Genomic DNA, 19,834 nt, shown 5'->3' with positions numbered 1-19,834 from the left:
CAATTACAAGAAAACTACAGACTAATATCTTTCATAAATAAATACTGATGTAAAACTTCTAAACAAACTTTTAATAAACCAAATCCAACAATTTATAAAATGGATAATACATAATAAACAAGCTGAATTTATCCTGGGAATGCAAGGTTGATTTAACAATCAAAAATTAATTGATGTAATCTACCATATTATAGGCTAAAGAAGAAAAATCATAATTAAATCAATCAATGCAGAAAGAGCATTTGACAAAATCTAACATCAATTCCTGGTGAAAACTCACAGCAAACTAGGAATAGAAGGGAACTCCCCCAACATGATAAAGGGCATCCACAGTAAAAACCTACAGCTAACATTATACTTCATGACGAAAGACTGAGAGCTTTCCCAAGATCAGAAAGAAGACAAAAATGTCCGCTCTCATCTCTTCTCTTTAACATTATACTGGAGGTTGAATCAAGAGTAATAAGGTAAGAAAAAGAAATAAAAGGCATTCAAATTGGAAGGGAAAAACTGGAATGCTCATATACTGCTGGTAGAAATGTATACTGGTACAATGACTTGGAAAAGACATTAGCAGTTTTTTAAAGAGACTGTATAGCTGTCATATGATCTAGCCACTTCATCCATTAGGTATTTACTCAGGAGAAAAGGAAATATATGTTCATACAGACTTGTACATTAATGTTCACAGCAGCTTTATTTGTAATAGCCAAACAGTAGAAACAACCCAGATGAATGAATAAGCGAACTGTCATGGAGCCATATAACGGAATTCTATTCCGCAATAAAAAGGAATGACTGTTAACTCATACCACAATATGGATGAATATCAAAATAATTATTTGATTAGAAGAAGCTAGGCAAAGAAAGAACATATTGTATGATTATATTTCTATAAAACACTAGAAAATATAAACTAGCCTATAGTACTTGGGGATGGTGGAGAAGGCAGAGGAAGTGGGGGTTATAAAGGGGCATAAGGAAATGAAAACTTCTGGGAGGTGATGGATATGTTTGTTACCTTGACTGTGATGATGGTTTCTCAGGTGTATACTGTGCCAAAACTCTTCACATTCTGACAATGACAAACTGAAATAATACTCCAGAGGAGGTACTTTACAATGACCTATTCTAATACATTACCTCCAGGAATATATTTTATTTAAAAGTAGGGGGTCAATTTAACTTACCCTTTGCAAGCCACTGGAGGAGCATAAAGCATACTTACACCACTTAAGGATTTGCAGATGTCCTTAACGTCTAACTATAAGATATTTCCAATATCTGGAATTGGAGTGGGGCCAGGTAGGAGTTTCTCTCTCTCTCTGAGCTGTTTTCAGAGTGAAAGGAAAAGAAAATGGGAGAGAAAGAGCACTAGGACCACAGCTAAAACCACTGAAGTCTTCTCTTCTTACTATGACAAATATGAGTTTGCAATCCAAGCTTTTATAACACTCCCTGCTCATTGAAAATATGCATCTGATGTGCAAAGTTGTCAATTACCTAGATCAGCTCTAATCTTTTCTGAACTTTGACCCACTGACAAATAAAACTAAAGTGAAAAACAATCTCTTCAAATTGTACATGTTAAATCTGAATCTGTGTTGCTTACTGTCTAAAGAAGCAGGGGCGTGACATAATTAGCTCTGCATTTTAAACAGAACATTAAGAAAGCAGTATGAGGGCAGAGCTAGAAGAACACCCAGAAAAGGAAAAATCAGAAAGGCCAGATGACTGCCAGGAGAGAATGAAGTCCCAGAACCCAAGGAAATAAAGAATTTCAAAACAAAGGACAAGATAGCATGGTACACAGACACAGACTAGGATGTTCAGCAGCAGTAATTGACTGGAAGTCTGGCGGGAGAGCCCCACTACTCAAATATTCTTGACACATGACTATACTCTGAGACCAAGTGCACCTCTTTGGGAGAAAGCCAGGGAGGAAGGAAACAGTTTAGAAAACCAGGCTATCCAACCCAACCAAGTGATGAGATGAAAAGATCACACACCCAGCTGCCCCTCCCATCCACCCATGGCACAATCAACTACTTCCTGAAAGGCCTGGCAATATACCATGCAGGGGTATGGGAGCCCTCAAGGCATCACCTTTAAAAGCCAGGATGGCAACACAAGCCCTTGCCATGCACCAAAATTGTACTTTTTGGGACCACTGAAATTTCTTTGCTTAGTTCTCAAAACTGTTATTAAAACATGATGTAGAGCTCCTATTGATAAATTTTCCTCATACTGAAGGATTCCAACAAAGCAATGAACAGGCATTACATGAGTGTTTCAGTTCATCAGGAAAAGTCAGGGCCCTCCTCTGTTGGGAATGCCATCAAATACTGACTTGGAATTTAACAGGATCCTCTGCAGTCTTCTATCTCTTAGGTCATGATGATACTAATAAGGATGAATAGATCTAGTCCATTTGTCCCCTAATTAAGTTGGTCTGGCTGGTTTCTAGCACACACGTCGCCTCCACTCGCAAATTAAGTGCCATTTCATTTTATGGTTCTCAACAAGCAAAGTGTACATACAAGACTTACCAATGGCTTTAATTGATTCTCCTGGAAAAAGTGGAGCCTCTTCCATCTGTGCCAGCTTATTTCCATCCCTTAGAGCCTGGCAGAAAAAAAAAAAAAAATAGGAGTAAATCTCACTTTCTATGTACCTGTGAAGAATTTTGGTGTTCTGTGATGTCACTATAAGGCTACAGAAGCGTGCAAAATATAAGCACCCAACCCCTTAAAAGACAATTTCAAAGCTCAGCATCACAAGACGTCATGCTACATATTCTAGCAAATTGTTACAACATATTTAAATTTCACAGTTAGGAAGCATTAATACATAAATGGCTTGACATGACAGAAAGATACTGTAATCACTACACAGATAGCTATTAAAAGGTGTCTCTAGAATTTGCAAATCAGGTCAGAAAAAGGTTACCTTCTGAGCATGAAACTAATACAAATAAGATCAACATGAGATACAGGTGCTTAGCTAGCTGTAGAAATGACCCAGCCTATGAGAGAGTTTGGGAAGGCCAGAAGTCTCATGAAAATAACCAGGGAATAGTCTTGGTACAGTACACAATAGGAAAGACCTAGGCTTTGGTACTGCAGCCCAGCTACGTGTGTGTGTATGTGCTCATGCACTTTGCGTGTGCAAAGTGTATGACTGGAGACATGAAGAGTGAAGTTGTCAGTGTTTACCCGATCTGGGCTACAAGGGAGTGTGCTCTCCTCTGGCAAGCAAGAGTATTCCAACCCCAACTGTGGAGCAGGGTGTTTTCATCAGGCATGTCCCAAGACAATCCACTTGGCAATAACGTCACACTCACCAAGAAAATTGCTAATGATTTACTAGGTTTCTTGGCTACATGATGCTAGGAAGAGGATAACCTTGGATGGCCAGAAAAACACATGCCCACGTTTTTAAATGAGTAGATTTGCACTGTAGCCCAGTAGCCAGTCTCTTGCGAGCTTGGTTGGATAGTGCCAGATAATTCAGGGGAGGTGAGAAAATGGTGTTCTTGAACTACAAAGCTAGGGACCAAAGCCTGAACTCGGGACCTATTCCAAGGTATTGCCACCCTGTGAGATGCTGCCAAGGAAACCAGTCACTTTCTCGTTGGCATCTCCGACATAATGTGTCATGAATAAGAATAAGGTGATCAAAACCCCAGCAATTTCAAAGCTGTGTTTCATAGAGCATTACTTTTCCAAGAGATGTGAATAGGTCTTAAAGAAAAAAAAGTTTGGGAAATGCTGGGTTAAGCAAAACAAGTTCAGCTGCTTTTTTCAGTGAGATATCTTTAGTGTGTTAACGTACACTGAATCAGCAAGAGGGCGCTAGAGTATAATGCATTTCTCATACCTAGTTGATTGGGGACTGCTTTTTCCACCTGTTAACATCAGAGGCCACTAGCGTTCAGCAGAAAACAGGTCGAACAATACTGTTTTCAGCATCATTTTGTAAAGCAAAATATTGTTAAATGGATGTGTTTTATAATTCTAATCTAAATTATTGAAAATTCAAAACAGTAATTATTTTCATAGTTACAACAATGTTTCACAATGTTTTATTAAAGGACTTAAAGGTCAATTTAGAAACACTACACATAATAGTCTCATCAAATTTTATAAAAGGAAAAAAGCCAAACTATAAATAGCAAATTCAATGTTGAATGTTGGTCAGTGGTATGTCAGTTCTACTGGGAGGGCACAAAATGACATGGTCCATCCTCCTCCTTATCAAAAGATGCATGGTTAAAATAATATGGATCAGGAATCATTGTTACCTCCCAACAGTTAATTCAATTCCAATTTTTAGTCCAGATTGGTTTTTGAAGACATTTTCAGCCAAAAATTTTTGGAAGTTAACACATTAAGGGGGAGGTGTAGAGAACCATTAATGGATTCATTTTTATTACTCACATCTGATTTGTAAATATATTTTATGCAATAAAGCATAAACTAACACGTATACTTATAAATGTCTGGTTTTAGAAACACTAAAAGATTCCCAATCTTAGAACCCTTAATTTGAAAGTCTGCTTTATGCCTGAACTAGTGACTAATTGTACAACATTTCACAAAATGAGAAAGCTACTTTAATCAATATCAGAGTTTTAAATTACTTCAAATGTCACATTGTTAAAGCCTATTTTAATGGCTAAATATTATCACATACTATACAGACTTAAGTTTCTTATATGTTAAAATAAATGGAAGCAGATTATTTTGAAATTATAATTACTAAAGCAAGCTACTTTAATCAACTGAATCTGGAGGAGCTTAGGAAAGATATGACTCCCTTTATTTAGAGAAAGCCACATCAAATATTTTAAAGTCCTCAATCCAGGACTACTAATAATGTTGCATATAGGAGACAGAGATGATCAGGACCATTTTAAGAACGCACAATGCTCTCAAGATAGAAGTTGAAAATCAAGGATTTCTCTTCTCTTCCCATCGTCATGGTAACTTTGGCTTGAAACATCTGTGCATTTATATGTCAGTGAGACATAGCAAGACAAACCTCTCACTAAGGATAAATCTGGGACATGCTTTCTAAATGACAAAAAAAAAAAAAAAACAATTGTTGGAATAAAACAAAGAAGTGATCCAATTGCTTCAGATTTCCCCATAGGAGATCCCTTTTGTAAAAGAAACACATTTAGCTTTAGCATAGAAACTCAAAAGGAGAAGAGTTTTAAAAGCTTGGAGGTTTTTTGTTTGCTTTGGTGAGTATAGTAGATTCCGTTTATTAAGCTGCTGTTAGGAGAAGGGACTCACACTTGTGCTACATTAAGCTTTTACTGCAACTACGAGGTTGCACAGGACATGATTTGACCCTTGATTTATCCAACCCATGTTCAGCACAATCAAAGGATGGAATATTCTTGTAAACTAAATTTGATCTCATAAACACACCCATTCCTCTTGGTGCTGTGACTCAAAGTGTTGCCCAACTGGGGAACTCCCTCTGATGACCTCCTCCCAACTTTGTTCCAGTGACCCTGAAAGTCCAGCTGAGGTCTCCCAGCTCCCTGAATTTGTCCCTGAGGGCTCCAGCCCACCCAACAACCCTGGCCTCTTCACTACTTTTCTCCTCAGCCTGAATCCAAGCCACCAGGTGGATAGTTTATATAATGGTTGCATGCCAAAAGCAGTGGCTTTCAAACTGGGCTCTTCAAGTTGCTTCCGGGGTCAACAAAGGACGGTGGGGCTGGATGATGGTGGACAATGGTGCAGCTGAGCACCTGGGGCATGCCACGCTTCCCCAGAGCTGCTCTTCTTTTGGTTTCACATAAGCATTGGTACTGCAGCTTTAAAAGACTCCAGAGAGGGTCTAGAGGTACTGAGCAGAGTAAGCACTTCAGAATACTCTATGAATAATTTTGTATTCTGATTAATATATGTAACAACTCCACAGATATCTACATGGTACCAGGTACTGTGTTGGGCACAGATCATGCATATTTGAAGAAAGCAAAGTGTGCACCCTCAAGGAGCACCCTTGGCATATATATCTGTCCCCTCTATGTCTGTGTAAATGTACTGCAGAATCCTACTGTGATGGATGGTTATTATCCCCACCAATAACCCTATCTGGGCAAACCAAGAAGACACAAAATGTTGGATAAACCAATTTTTGCAAATAATGTCATATGGAATCTACCAAATTGGACAGGAGGGCACTGCTATTGTGGTAGAAGCATCTGAAAAGTTTTGCTTATTATCTAGAAGTCTAGTATGAAATGGCTTCTAAATGCATGATCTGTAGCTACAAACAGATGAACATGTAGAACTTGCCACCTGATCAGCTTCAGCTTCAGAAGGGTAGCCATTGTGTTCTTCCTGAATCTCCTGCACAGCACCAGGTGCATGGACAAGAAAAGGCAAAGAGGAGAAAGAGAAACACGTGCAAACAGACAGGTGAAAGGACAGAATTTCTTTTTTAAGGAGACAGTAACCATGTAAAAGTCAACACACCTTTCATGACTTTGTAAATTACACTTTTCCCCTTGGAGTTAAGGAAATAATGTGTAGGCCATCTACAGCATCCTTGACCTAAAATGCAGTATCTAGTCTGTGTTTGTGTTGGGGCAGAAAAATGAAAAGCAAACAAACATCATGGATTTCAAAGAATGTACTATCTTTTTAAAATCAAGCAATACTATAGCATATAGCAAAGAAACAAAATAACAGGCACATACTGTACTCATAGAAAATGAAGCATACCACAGAAACCTGGTAAAGGGCAAAGTCAAGCCCAAATACAAAGGCAGTTCATAGACACGTATTTTAAAGACAGTAAGTATTCATATGCTCTAAAGAACTATTACATTGTTCAGGGATCGATTCCACTGCATACATGCATATATCACATGCTGGAGATTTTATATATATATATACACTTAGCAATAAGCATTAAGAAATAGACGTGTATATATGTGTGTACACACACACATATATACATGTGTACACACACATATATACATGTGTACACACACATATGTGTGTATTCTTATTGCTTATTCCTAATTAAATTCTGTGATTTATAAATCAATATCATATTAAATATCTCTAATTAAAGGATTAACACACTTCCAAGAAACAGCTAAAAAGCCACACATCTTTATTTAATTTTTCCAATCCCTTTAAAGGTATATTGTTCTTAATTTCTTTATAGAATTCATTATTTTTCAAAATTTTAAAAATTGGACTTTTTATTCAGCAGGTGGTAAAAAGAATATGAATACTGAAGATGACAAGACTGTAACCTCTTTTTAAAGTTCTATCAAGTCTCTGAGGTTAAAAATATTAAAATTTAGCACATATATATATTTTTTTAATTTTTGCTTCATGAAACTTTGGTTGTAATGACTTGGTTTTACAAAGGCAACCAGTGAAGAAATGGTGAAGCTTTAAAAGAATTTGCTATTTCCCATCTTTCATTTTTGTCAGTGAAGTACAATAACTCCTTAATGTAGTTTTATACTTTATCATCAGATTGAACTTAGTACAGTTAGTGAAGTTTAGTATACTTCAAGACAGTATCATTTTTCAGTGCAGCCAGTTTTTTAAAATTTCCATTTTTAAAATATAAAGAAAATAGAATCATTAAGTTTTTAGAAACAGAAAACTCAATGAACAAAAAATACAACATTGCAAAATTCATGGAAGTGTAAAGCCAAGCACTAATATTTAACAATGTGAATCAATGAAAGAAAATGGTTCCCACAAGCAAAAGAAAACATGGTGAAAACAAGACAAAACAAGGAAAACCAACTAGAATAACAAGACTTAACTTGCTTATTTTTGTACTACTTCATTGGCTTCAATAAGATTAAAACTTTTAAACTGAAGTTATTAAATTATACTATCAAAATCCACACTGTTTTCATTAAATGGAAATAGGTTTTCAATGTCTGTTAAATGCATGCACATTACCAATCTTTGTCTTGCTTTATGAATATTCTGAAATAAAGGGAAGGAAAGTCATGAAGAAAATATAAGCTGTAACCCACTATATCTGTATTTCTAAAAAATAGTAACTGGGATAGATTTCGCTAAATTTAGCTTCAAGATTAGCACTTCTACTTTTTGGATTCAACATGCAAACACAAATATGACTTAAAATCTTACTTAGCTAGGACAGCCAACTAACCGTTTTTTTTAGTTGCTAAATTCTGTAGCATGAATTACACAATAAACAAGATTAAAAGAGACCTCAGTAGCCCTAGCCTTATAACCCCAGCCATGAATGTCCATTTGGTCATAATTCATGTAGTACAACAAAAGTCAGTATTGCACACTTGTAACAATTTTAGCTTCTTGCCGTCGCACACATTGGCTTTTATTGCACATAAAAACACTGTAACAAATAAAGCGTTTCTAGTGAACACTTAAAGCTATAACATAGCAGAGCAAATTGATCTGAGTGATTCATAAAAACCAGTGAGAAGGTAAAGAACACTAAATAGACTAAGTGTTCGATAAAGCACAGACACACACAAGTAGGAGGCCCATCTGCCGAAAGCCAAATATCCTTACCCTTATATCAGGCCTCCTGAAAACCTGTTAGTTAAAATACAGAACATCATCATCATGGACATTTACTATTGACCTGTGAAAGATGCCATTAGGTTCAACAGCCCATTCCCTAAGAAACATCATAATCCTCTAAGTCAAACCAACACGATCAATCCTAAAACATTTGCCTTCTAAGTTTCATTTGATATCAAATCAATCCTAACACATTTGTCCTATAATTTTCAGGGAAGTCTATGATTTGGAGAAACATGTCACCCTTAGGCTAAGACTAATTACATTACTTTAAACACGAATCCTTCCGTCAATACAAACCCTTCCATCAAGTGCTATTACCAGCTATTGTAAACAGGCTATGTTCAAAAAGTTCATTAATTTCCGTTTGGAATACTGAAAGCATTTCCCCCAAAAAACCAATGATATAAAAAGGCAGTCATATGCCCAAACCAGCCCAGGAAAACAAAACCAAAAACCACAGAAACCCCCACCATGGACTCAGAACAAGCACAGCTCAGTTCTAGGACTGACGGTATCATAAGGCTGAGTTAACTGCAAAGCTTAACCTAGTTTCTATTGAAATTACATTTCCAATTCATACTTAGGACTCCTGAATTAAACTCCCCCATGTGGCTGCCAGTGAGAGGAGGGTGCCCGCTCCCCACCCCAGCACCAGCTGCACGGCCAAAGGGAAGCTCCAGGCAGGAAGAGGTAAGTGGCTGTTCCTAGAGGGGAGGGAAAGCCCAGCTTTACTCAGTAGGGACTCTGATTTCAGCAACAATATTCTTGTTGTGCCTAAGGCCTGTGAATCCTAATTGAACATGCAGCATACACATTCAGAAAGCCCTGGTCAGAGGGAATGGCCGGCAGAATGAATGGAATTTTTTAAAAGCAAATAGTTGTAATAGCCTGGGAAGATTTTAACCATCTCTGTTCCCCATTTCAAAGTCTGCTATCCTATCTTCCAACCACTGAATGTTCTATGAAAACAAATCATCAGGAAAGAATCACTGGAGGTTCTTGCTAGCTTTATGGTTTCACTCAGGATGCATAAGATCACATGATACAGATTCAAAAAAAAATTACTGTATTATTATTAAAGTAATCTTTGAAGTCATTAAAAGGTATCTGAATTAAGTGATGTCATAGCTAAAAGACAAAGTCTACACATAAGTTACTAAACACAGACTATTCAGACTAAGATACCTAAATGTGTCTGTTTTGGGGAGGATGGATATGTTTACCCTAATTGTGGTGATGGCTTTACGTGTATATTTACGTCAAAGCTTATCAAACTGCATACTTTAAATATATGAGGGTTACCATTTGTTAAGTATACCTCAAGAAATTTGATTAAAAAGAAAATAAAAGTAGTAATATGCTTACGGTAATAAAAAACTCAAAATAGTAAGTCTCCCAGAGCTTCATTCCCCAGTGATAACCATATTTAAATAGGTCTATTTTTAATCTGAGAATTGCTTCCATTGTGATATACTTTCATTTCTTGATTTGTCAACTTTAAACAGTGTCTATTGATCTCCCATTTTAAAAGATGAGAAAATAAATTCTCAAACTACTACCTCCCTCTTCCCAATCTCTGCTGATTGAACTGCTAATTTTGAGTTCTTTTGTTTTCCCTCAGCAGCTGCTGCATCATAAAAAACACTCATGACTTTTATGTTTCAGATACTCTAAGCACTGTATTAATACCTTTTGTTCTCAGAACAACCTTGTAAGATAAAAACTATTATGACCAGGAGCAGTGGTTCATGCCTGTAATCCCAGCACTTTGAGAGGCTGAGGCAGGTGGATCACTTAAGGTCAGGAGTTCAAGACCAGCCTGAGCAACATTGTGAAACCCCATCTCTACTAAAAATACAAAAAAATTAGCCGGGTAAATTAGCCGGGTGTGGTGGCAGGTGCCTGTAATCCCAGCTACTTGGCAAGCTGAGGCAGGAGAATCTCTTGAACCTGGGAAGCGGAGGTTGCAGTGAGCTGAGATCACACCACTGCATTCCAGCCTGGGTGACAGAGCCAGACTCGGTCTCATTAAAAAAAAAAAATAACAACAACAACAAAAATCACAACCTATTATTGGCCCCACGTTTTGATGAGAAAACCAAGGCACAGTTTAAGTAATCTGGCTGAGTTCAAGGTGGCAGAGCAAGTAGTTAAACCCCAGAAGCCTGGCTCTGGATTTCTGCCTGAGCATGGCACCTCTATCGTTAACCCATTTAAACTACAGCCCCAAACTTATTTTGACCCCTCAAATGTTAAATATCTCTGAACTCCCTTCAGGTTTTTTAAATAAATCAATGCCACTACCCTTTCCTCCACCTCTTTACCTCCCAACCTCCATTCTGTAACAATTAATGTTGTGATGCTTTGTCTATAAATAGATAGTAAAAACTGAAAACTAAAAAATAACATTCACAATAAAATGTTTATGAAAATATTGTCCACTGCAGAACCAAATTGTGCAACTGAACCTTGATATAGTTTGGACGTTGTTCCCTCTAAAACTCATGTTGGCCGGGCGCGGTGGCTCAAGCCTGTAATCCCAGCACTTTGGGAGGCTGAGGCGGGTGGATCACGAGGTCAAGAGATCGAGACCATCCTGGTCAACATGGTGAAACCCCGTCTCCACTAAAAATACAAAAAATTAGCTGGGCATGGTGGCACGTGCCTGTAATCCCAGCTACTCAGGAGGCTGAGGCAGGAGAATTGCCTGAACCCAGGAGGCGGAGGTTGCGGTGAGCCGAGATCGCGCCATTGCACTCCAGCCTGGGTAACAAGAGCGAAACTCCGTCTCAAAAAAAAAAAAAAAAAAAAAAAAAAAACTCATGTTGGATTCTAATCCCCAATGTTGAAGGTAGGGCTTGGTGGGAAGTGTCTGGGTCATGTGGGTGAATCTGTCACAGTTGGGTGCTGTCTTCGAGCTAGTGATTGAACTCTTTTGAGATCTGGTTGTTTAATAGTGTGTGGCACCTCCCGCCGCCTTGCTCCTGCTCTGGCCATGCGAGATGTCAGCATCTCCTTTGCTTTCCATCATGATTGTTAGCTTCCTGATACCTCCCCAGAAGCCAAGCAGATGCCAGCACCATGCCTCCTGTTAAACCTGCAGAACTGTGAGCCCAGTAAACCTCTTTTCTTTACAAATTACCCAGTCTCAGGTTACTTCTTGATAGTAACGTGAGAACAGCCTAACACAAATCTCATATATGGCAGTCATAACTCCTTGTCAATAGGCCTTTGCCACTGGAAGGAGAAACTAACTTGAAAAAGGGTGCAAAGGGGTGAGATGACAATCTGCTTTAAACTCACATAATTCTTTACCTACTGCCATGAAATCCTCAGTGTTCTTGGTACGGCAGGGGAGAAGGTCAATGGAGGCTTACCCAAAAGTCTCTTAAGTTGATACCTATTTTATCATGTCCCTCTCCTGAAATAAGCCATTTCAGACACATGCACAGAGCTTCATTTTCTTCTTAAATCTGACTCTGATGGAAGCCAGAGGAGAAAACAGAAGTTGTAAGCCAGGAGGCCTGGAAGCCAGTTCTCACTGGTGATTCAGGCTTCCTAATGCCTGCATTCTGGGCCTCAGTTTCAACACAAATAGAATGAGGGGAGTCTATAAGATGACTGCCAAGACCCTACCAGTTCCAAACTCTAAGGATTCAGGGTATCTAGGCTAGGCCTCATTAGAAGACTTAAGAAAACAGCTCCCAAACTGAGGCTGAGGGAGGTAAATCAGCCTGGTGGTTAAAAGAACACACTCCAGAGTGCAATCCCAGCTCCAGCACCTACTTACTGGCCACAGGACCTCAGACGAACCGCACACCCCCTTGGAATCTTAGTCTCCTCTGAATGGGAGATGTCAAGTGCACCTCCCTTGCAGGTTGTTGGCAAGGTTAAATCATTAAGATAACTGTACCTGGGGTGGATAAGTAACCTTTTTCAGTTGATGAGTCTTAGTTGCCACAACTTGTGGCATAACTATTTTCACACACCCCACATCCATCCCCTCCCTCTACTTCTACACGTCAAGAACCTATGAGAAGGTGCAGAAAACGTTGATAGTGATGCTTATCTATTTAACATAGCAGGCTTACTACCCCAAAGTCAATGCTACTGGCCCTTGTCATGCTCTAAATGGCTTCCACTAAATCAAGAAAAAGCAACAAAATTTTAATTTGTGTGAAAGTTTGTGTTGGGAATAAAACTCCCTTCCTTTGTCCTTTGGGGCACTCCCAAGCAGTGAGGTGAGGACTTCTGTTGACCACTTGCTTTGGGTAGACTTGAGTAAGGGAGGCAGTATACCTTCCCCTTCTAGGATCTGCCTGCCAGAGAGACCCTGAGGATACAGCCTCGTCTTCCCAGCCTGTGGAGAGTTCACCTCTGTGGGCCCTGCCCCGCAAAAGAGGCCGCAGTTGTCCAGGGCCACCTTTGGGTGCACATGTTTAACTCTAGAATGATGAATGAGGCAGCCCACCTAAATCAGCCCCTCCCAGCCAGCTTTTGTCAATGAATAAAGCTGATACTTTGGTCTAAATCTGTTTGGCTCCTGTCTTAATTCTTGATAAGGTAATAGCTGACACCCTGAAATCCCCAAAGTGTGAAAGTATTTCAGAAAGTTTTCAAATATAGCCCGTACTAGTACTACAAATAATAACAAGCAGTTGCTAAAGGCTTGCTATTACACCAGGTACAGCACTAAATGCTTTATGTGTTAGCAACCCTCCCACCCATCCATATGACAAACGAGGGAACTGAGGCAGTGAGAGGCCATACAGCCAGCAGCAGCAGAGCAGGGATTCAAACCCAAGCTGGCTGGCTTTAGCAAGCATGCTCATGACCCCAACATAGCCCCATCTAAATGTTTCCCTTCTTGAGGGGGCTGACAAAGACCCTTAAGTCAACTCCCAGAATGCCCTACTCTGCCCCGCTCTCTCCTCCCACCACAGCTTGTTAATACGTGTCTATTTTAACACTTACCACAGGCCAACTTGTACTATAATTTTCTGTGTCTCTTTGCCTGACTATGAACTCCATGCAGCCCAGCCCAGCCCCTTGCACATAATAGGTACTCACATCATGTTTCTAAAAGTGGAGTAGTGTTCAGCAATGACAACACACTCCTCTTGTATTTGTTCTTATACATTATATTTTTGTAGAGTAATAGCGTACAGTAAATGAGCATTTGTGTTCCATCCATATGTCGCCTCATTTAATATATTCAATCTCTGCTATAATACCCATTACACAGATGAAGACACTGAGACTCAACAAGGTTAAGTAACTTGTTAGTCAGCTAGTTAGTGACGGGGCTAGGATTCAAGGTAACATGTTCTGACTCCAAATTTTATCTTTTGGATAAATCACATGAGAAAATTCTAAGTCTAATAAATATCAGTTTTTTATAAGTTCTCTTTGAATTTATGCCACTAAAAGGCTTCTTCTCCATAAAATATTGTAATATTGGAGTAAAAACTCCACTATTTTCTGCCTTAGGTATAAAGTCTATGATAGTTTTGCTTTAGCAATCACATTGCTACAAAATAAGGGTTTTTTTTAAAAAAAGGTTTTGCTCTGCTAAGAAGCTGAAATTGTCAGGAGATGATCTTCTTGCTCTAGTAAAACTGAGCATGTTTGTTAGAGCCTCAATAACCAGAAGTCTATGCAGGCCAATAAAAATCTAAAATAGTCAATCTTCCCGATATATTTTTTTTAACAAGGTCATCAAAATACAACCCTGAGGCCAGATGCAGTGGCTCACACCTTGGCTTCCCAGTACTTTGGGAGGCCGAGGCAGAAGGATTGCTTGAGTCCAGGAGGCCGAGACCAGCCTGGGTAACATAGAGATACCCCATCACTACGAAAAATAAAAAATTAGCTGGGTGTGATGATGCATGCTTGTAGTCCCAGCTACTCAGGAGGCTGAGGCAGGAGGATCACTTGATCCTAGGAGGCCAAAACTTCAGTGAGCCTTGATGGTGCCACTGTACTCCAGCCAGGGCAACACAGCAAGACCCTGTCTCCAAAAAAAACTACAACCCTGGTTTTTGGGCAATCAGTCACACCTAAACCTTACCTGATGCCTTTGTCAAACCTTGACCAAAACAATCACTCTAAGGCCCACACCATGAAATGTGGCAAATGAGCTGTTCACTTCTATCCTGGCTGAAGTATACTGGCCCAATTTCCATTTATAAAACTAATGAGTATATTTATAATTGAACTAGTAGAAAGATAACTGTTGATATTCTTGTCGTTAACTAAATTTATTGTAAGAAACATAACAGTTAACTTCTAACACCTTTTTTAGCATAACTATATTTTCCAGTTATAAATGCCATGATACAAAATTGTACATGCAATACAGAATCGTTCAGCAGTCTAAAAATCTTGACTTTTTAAATCAAACTTTTAATTTTGGGATAACTGTAGATCTACATGCAGTTGTGAGAAATAATACAGATTTCATGTACCAATCACCCAATTTCCCCAATTGTAGCATATTACAAAATTATAGTACAATATCAGAAGCAGGATATTGGCATTCATTACAATCAAGATGCAGAAAAATTTCATCACTACAAGGAACCCTACCGTTGACCTTTTATAGCCACATCCCACTTCCCTCCCTGCTTTCCTCTCTTCTTGGCCCCTGGCAACCACTAATCTATCTCTATTTCCATCATTTTGCCATTTGAAGAATGTCATATAAATGAAGTCATACAGTACGTAACCTTTTGGTACTGCCATTTTTTTCCTGACATAATCCCTTTAAGATTCATCCAAGTTGCTGTGTGCATCATCCTTTCTTTTTATTGTTGAGTAACTGTCCATAGCACGGATGTACTACAATTTGTTTAACAATCCACCTGATGAAGAACATCTGGGTGGGTTCCAGTTTTCAGTTATTATGAATAAAACTGTTAAAAAACATTCATATACAGGTTTTTATGCAAACATAAGATTTAATTTGTCTTGGACAAATGCCCAGGAATACAATTGTTTGGTCATATGGCAGGTGCACATTTAGTTTTTAAGAAACTGCCAGACTGTTTTCCAGAGTGGCTGTACCATTTTACATTCCCATCAGCAATCAATGAATAATCTGGTACTCCACATTTGGTGTTGTCACTTTTTAAAATTTCCAACCATTCCGATAGGATGTAGTCATATCTCATTTTGACTTTAATTTGTATTCCCCTATTGAGAAATGATGTTGAACGTCTTTTCACATGCTTACCTGCCATCTGTATATCTTCTTTGGATGCCTCAAGTCTTTTGCTTATTTTCTAATTGGATGGTTTGACGTTTTTACTGTTGAGTTTCAAATATTCCTTATATATTCTAAGTACTAGTCCTCTGTCAGATATGAGGTTTGCAAATATTTTTTTCCCACTCTGTAGCTTGTCTTTTCATCTTAACAGTCTTTCACAGAGCAAAAGGTTTTAAATTTTGATAAATTTTTCCTTTTATGGATTGTGCTTCTGGTGTAAAGTTTAAGAAAAACAATTTACCTAGTCCCAGATTCTTTAGGTTTTCTTTTTTCTCTAAAAGTTGCATATTTTTAAATTTGTGATCCATTTTGAAATAATTTTTGTATAGGATGTGAGACTTAGATCAAGGTTCTTTTTTTTGTTTGTTTGTCTATAGATGTCCAATTACTCCAGCAGCATTTGTTGGAAAGGCTATCTTTCAACCATTAAATTGTTTTCATGTCTTGGTGGAAAAAAAACTCAGTTGGGCATATTTCTGTGGGATGACTTCTGGGTTCTCTGCTCTGTTCCATTGATCTGTGTGTCCATACCTCTGCCATAATCTTGATTACTGTAGCTATATGGTAGGTCTTAAAGTCATTTAGACTGATTCCTCCCACTTATTCTTCAAAATTGTTTCAGTTACTTCAGTTCCTTTGCCTTTCCATATAAGTTTTAGATCTGTATCTACAAAAAAATCTTTCTGGAATTTTGACAGGAATTGTGCTAAATGTGTATATCAATTAGGGGAGAAGTGACATCTTTCCTATATTGAATCATCCAAATACATGAACAACACTGCGTGTCTCCATTAATTTAGATCTTCTTTGATTTATTTAATCAATATTTGATAATTTTCAGCATATGAGTCCTGTTTATGTCTTATTAGATTTATACTTGCTATGGTTGAAATATATCCCCAAAATTTCATAAGAAAATACTTGCAAAGCGTATCTCTGGCAACGTATTAATATCCAGAACATATAAAAAAAAACTCCTACGTCTCAACAGCAACAACAAAAACCACAAACATCACAAATAACAAGCGTTGGCAAGAACATCAAAAAATGAGAACCCCTGTGTACTGCTGGAGGGAATATAAAGTGAAACAGCCACTGTAGGGATTCAAACATGTCACCTAAATTTCATGTATTGGAAACTGAATCCCCAAATTCATGTTGCTTGAAGGTAGGACCTTTGGAAAGTAACTGGAATTAGATATGGTCATCAGGGTAGGGCTTCCATGATGGGACTGGTGGCTTTACAAGAAGAGAGATCTGAGCTAGCAGGTTTGCTCTATCTTGCCATGTGATGTCTCCTGCCATGCCATGATGCAACAGGAAGGCCCTGACCAGATGCTTACCCCTCAAACTTGGGACTTCCCAGCCTCTAGAACTGAAAGTAATAAGTTTATTTTCTTTATAAATTACCAGTCTGTGGCATTCTGTTACAGCAGCAGAAAATGGACTAAGACGATACCTAAGTATTTCATTGTTATAATACTAATGTAAACGGCACTGTGTTGTTAATTTTGGTCTCCACATGTCGCTATTTCTCTTATTACTGTCAATTTTTTTTTTTTTAATTTTTAGCTATCAGAAATCTGACAATAACATGTCTTTGTGTGAATTTTGGGGGATTTCTGTCATTTGGGATTCACTCAACTTCTTGAATCTGTATGTAGGCTTATATGTTTTGCCAAATTTGGGGAATTTTCAGCCATTACTTTTTCAGGTGCTTTTTCAGCCCCATTCCCTCTCTCTCCTTTGGGACTTTAATGACATAAGTGTTAGATCTTTTGTTATACTCCCAAAGGTCCCTGAGGCTCTGTTCATTTATCTCTGTTACTCAAATTGGGCAATTTCTATTGTTCAGTTTTCAAGTTCACAGATTCCTTTTGTCTGTCCTCTCTATTACGGTGTTGAGTCCATCCTTTGAGTTTATTTCATAATTTATATTTTCCAGTTTTAAAATTTCCATCTAGTTCTTTGTCTCTTACATTTCTTTGTGGAAACTTTTCTATTTTTTTTTTCATTGTTTCAAGCATATCTGTAATTGCTTATTGAAGCAATTTTATGACTTCTTTAAAATCTAACATCCCTATCAGCTCAGTTTTGACATTTGTTGATTCTCTTTTTTCATTCAGTTTAAGATCTTCCTCATTCTTAGTATAACAAGTGATTATTCCTTAAAATCTGCATATTTGAGGCATTATGTTTTAAGACTCTGGATCTTATTCAAACCTTCTGTTTAAGCTGGCTTTCTCTGACATTGCTCCAACAGAAGAGGGGCACTACTTCATTACTTCCAGGTGGGGTAGGAGTCCAGGTTCCATACTCAGCCTCCACTGACACTGCAGAGTGGAGGGCTCCTTATTATTGCTGAGCGGGGGTGAGAGTTCTAGCTCCCAGCTAGGCTTCCACAGAAACCTCCCTGGCGGAGAAAGAGGTGCCTCATTGTTGCCCTCAAAATGGCCTCTACTGACACCACAATAGAAGGGGCAACCTCCCTACCAATGGATGACAGTGAAAGTCATGACTCTCCAGTAGGTGTCCCTTGATACCACCACCACTCCAGGGAGTGGTTATGCCTCATTATAGCCTGGCAAGGGTGGAAACCAGGCTGTCCAACTGGCTTTTTTGATGGAGTGGGTGTGGGGTCATAATTTTTTTCTGTGGTGTTTGCCTGGAGTAGAGTGGTTACTGTGTTTTCTTTTTGCTCGGCACTCCTTTCCTGGTCCTCTGGCTAGACAGAGTAAGCTTTTCTTATCTGCACCTGTTGACATTTCTGAGTCACTGGTTTCTTCAGCAATGAGTCTGGGACATATGTGGCAAAAACAAACCCAGGGAATTCACAACCATGTCACTCCTTGGGTCTTGAGGTCCCTAGCTAGTCTGCCTTTTCTACCTTTCAGAGTATTCTTATGTTTATTTTGTACACAATGTCCAAGGTTTTCAGTTGTACTTATTATGAAGAATAAGAGAAAATACATTTGCTCCATTTTTTCCGGAAACAAAAGTCCAAATCTTAACATTTTTAAGAAATAATTATTTCCCCAAAAGACCATGATAGGATAACATTCTTCTATTACAGTGGTTACAAACTGGAGGCCTAGAGTAGTACAGGGTTTTTGAAAAAGTTCATTGCTTTTAAGGGGACATTCTGTACTCTCCAGTTTTCTACAGCACTCCTCCATGTCTGCCTAGCTTGTGAACTGTCCCATGAAGGCATTTGAGTTTGCAACCTCTGATTTATAAGTCACGAGGCCAGTCTATAGATTACAGGCATAGGTTTTGAAAGTTCATGCTAAAGTTTCCCATTTCATACACTAGGACCCAATTTAAGAAATGTTAACCAAAGCCCAGCTCAAGCATAATGAAGCCTTTCCTATACTCTGACTTTGCCTTCCCTCCAAATCCCTTCTAGAAATTTTTGTTGAAGATCCAGAATGTAATTACAATACTATCCTATCCAATGATTAAGCTTAGTACAGGGCCTTCTCCATTTTCTCATTTTTCTTCAGAATGTTGAAAGAAGAGCTACTGTGTGTATGTGGGTGAGGGAAGGAGAACAGAGAACAGATGATGATAATGATGAAGCAAGAGGAAGGAAAATAATCACATTAAAACTATAGTGTCCTGATTTTCATAAAGCTGGCCCAAATCAAATTCTTTTGAATACAATTGAATAATGTTCTAGCAAGAAAGGCATTTAGAGGTGTATAATCTAATCGAAGGCCTTTTACCCTTCCAGATAAGGAAACTGAGCCTCAGAGACTATACAAGGTCACAAAGCTAACCAACATTGTTTGTATTACTCCATCATGTTCTCTTTTCATAGCCTGGTCCTACTTTCCAAACAATGAAAGCTGTGATCAACTATGTCACTTCTACTAACAGTTCCTAAAAATGTTTCAGTTTGTAACTGTATTATTTCATCTCATCTACAGAAGATTACATTCAAATTTTGTTCTTAAAATTTCTGACAAATTCAAGAGAGATGTTTTAC

The 19,834-nt window shown here is 38.3% G+C and overlaps 1 protein-coding gene across 9 annotated transcripts in view; it reads right to left on the bottom strand.

Moving 5' to 3' along the window:
• Positions 1 to 19,834, bottom strand: part of MTMR1 (myotubularin related protein 1) — a 74,223-nt gene that overhangs the window by 43,428 nt on the left and 10,961 nt on the right. For 2 of the 9 annotated variants that reach the window (XM_032264097.1, XM_032264099.1), the window contains 2 exons: positions 8,565 to 8,588; positions 2,550 to 2,625 (listed from right to left, as the gene is read on the bottom strand). In XM_032264097.1, the coding sequence (XP_032119988.1) occupies positions 2,550 to 2,625; positions 8,565 to 8,588 (100 nt within the window). Of the gene's footprint in view, positions 1 to 2,549; positions 2,626 to 6,323; positions 6,375 to 7,961; positions 7,989 to 8,564; positions 8,589 to 19,834 lie in introns of all 9 variants that reach the window. The other 7 variants (XM_032264098.1, XM_032264100.1, XM_032264091.1 and 4 more) reach the window with 6 other exon arrangements.

Source organism: Sapajus apella, unplaced genomic scaffold (genome assembly GCF_009761245.1).
Source record: "Sapajus apella isolate SASKATOON/1434 unplaced genomic scaffold, GSC_monkey_1.0 scaffold142, whole genome shotgun sequence".
NCBI classification, from domain to species: domain Eukaryota; kingdom Metazoa; phylum Chordata; class Mammalia; order Primates; family Cebidae; genus Sapajus; species Sapajus apella.
This window is presented reverse-complemented; position numbering and strand designations above follow the sequence as displayed.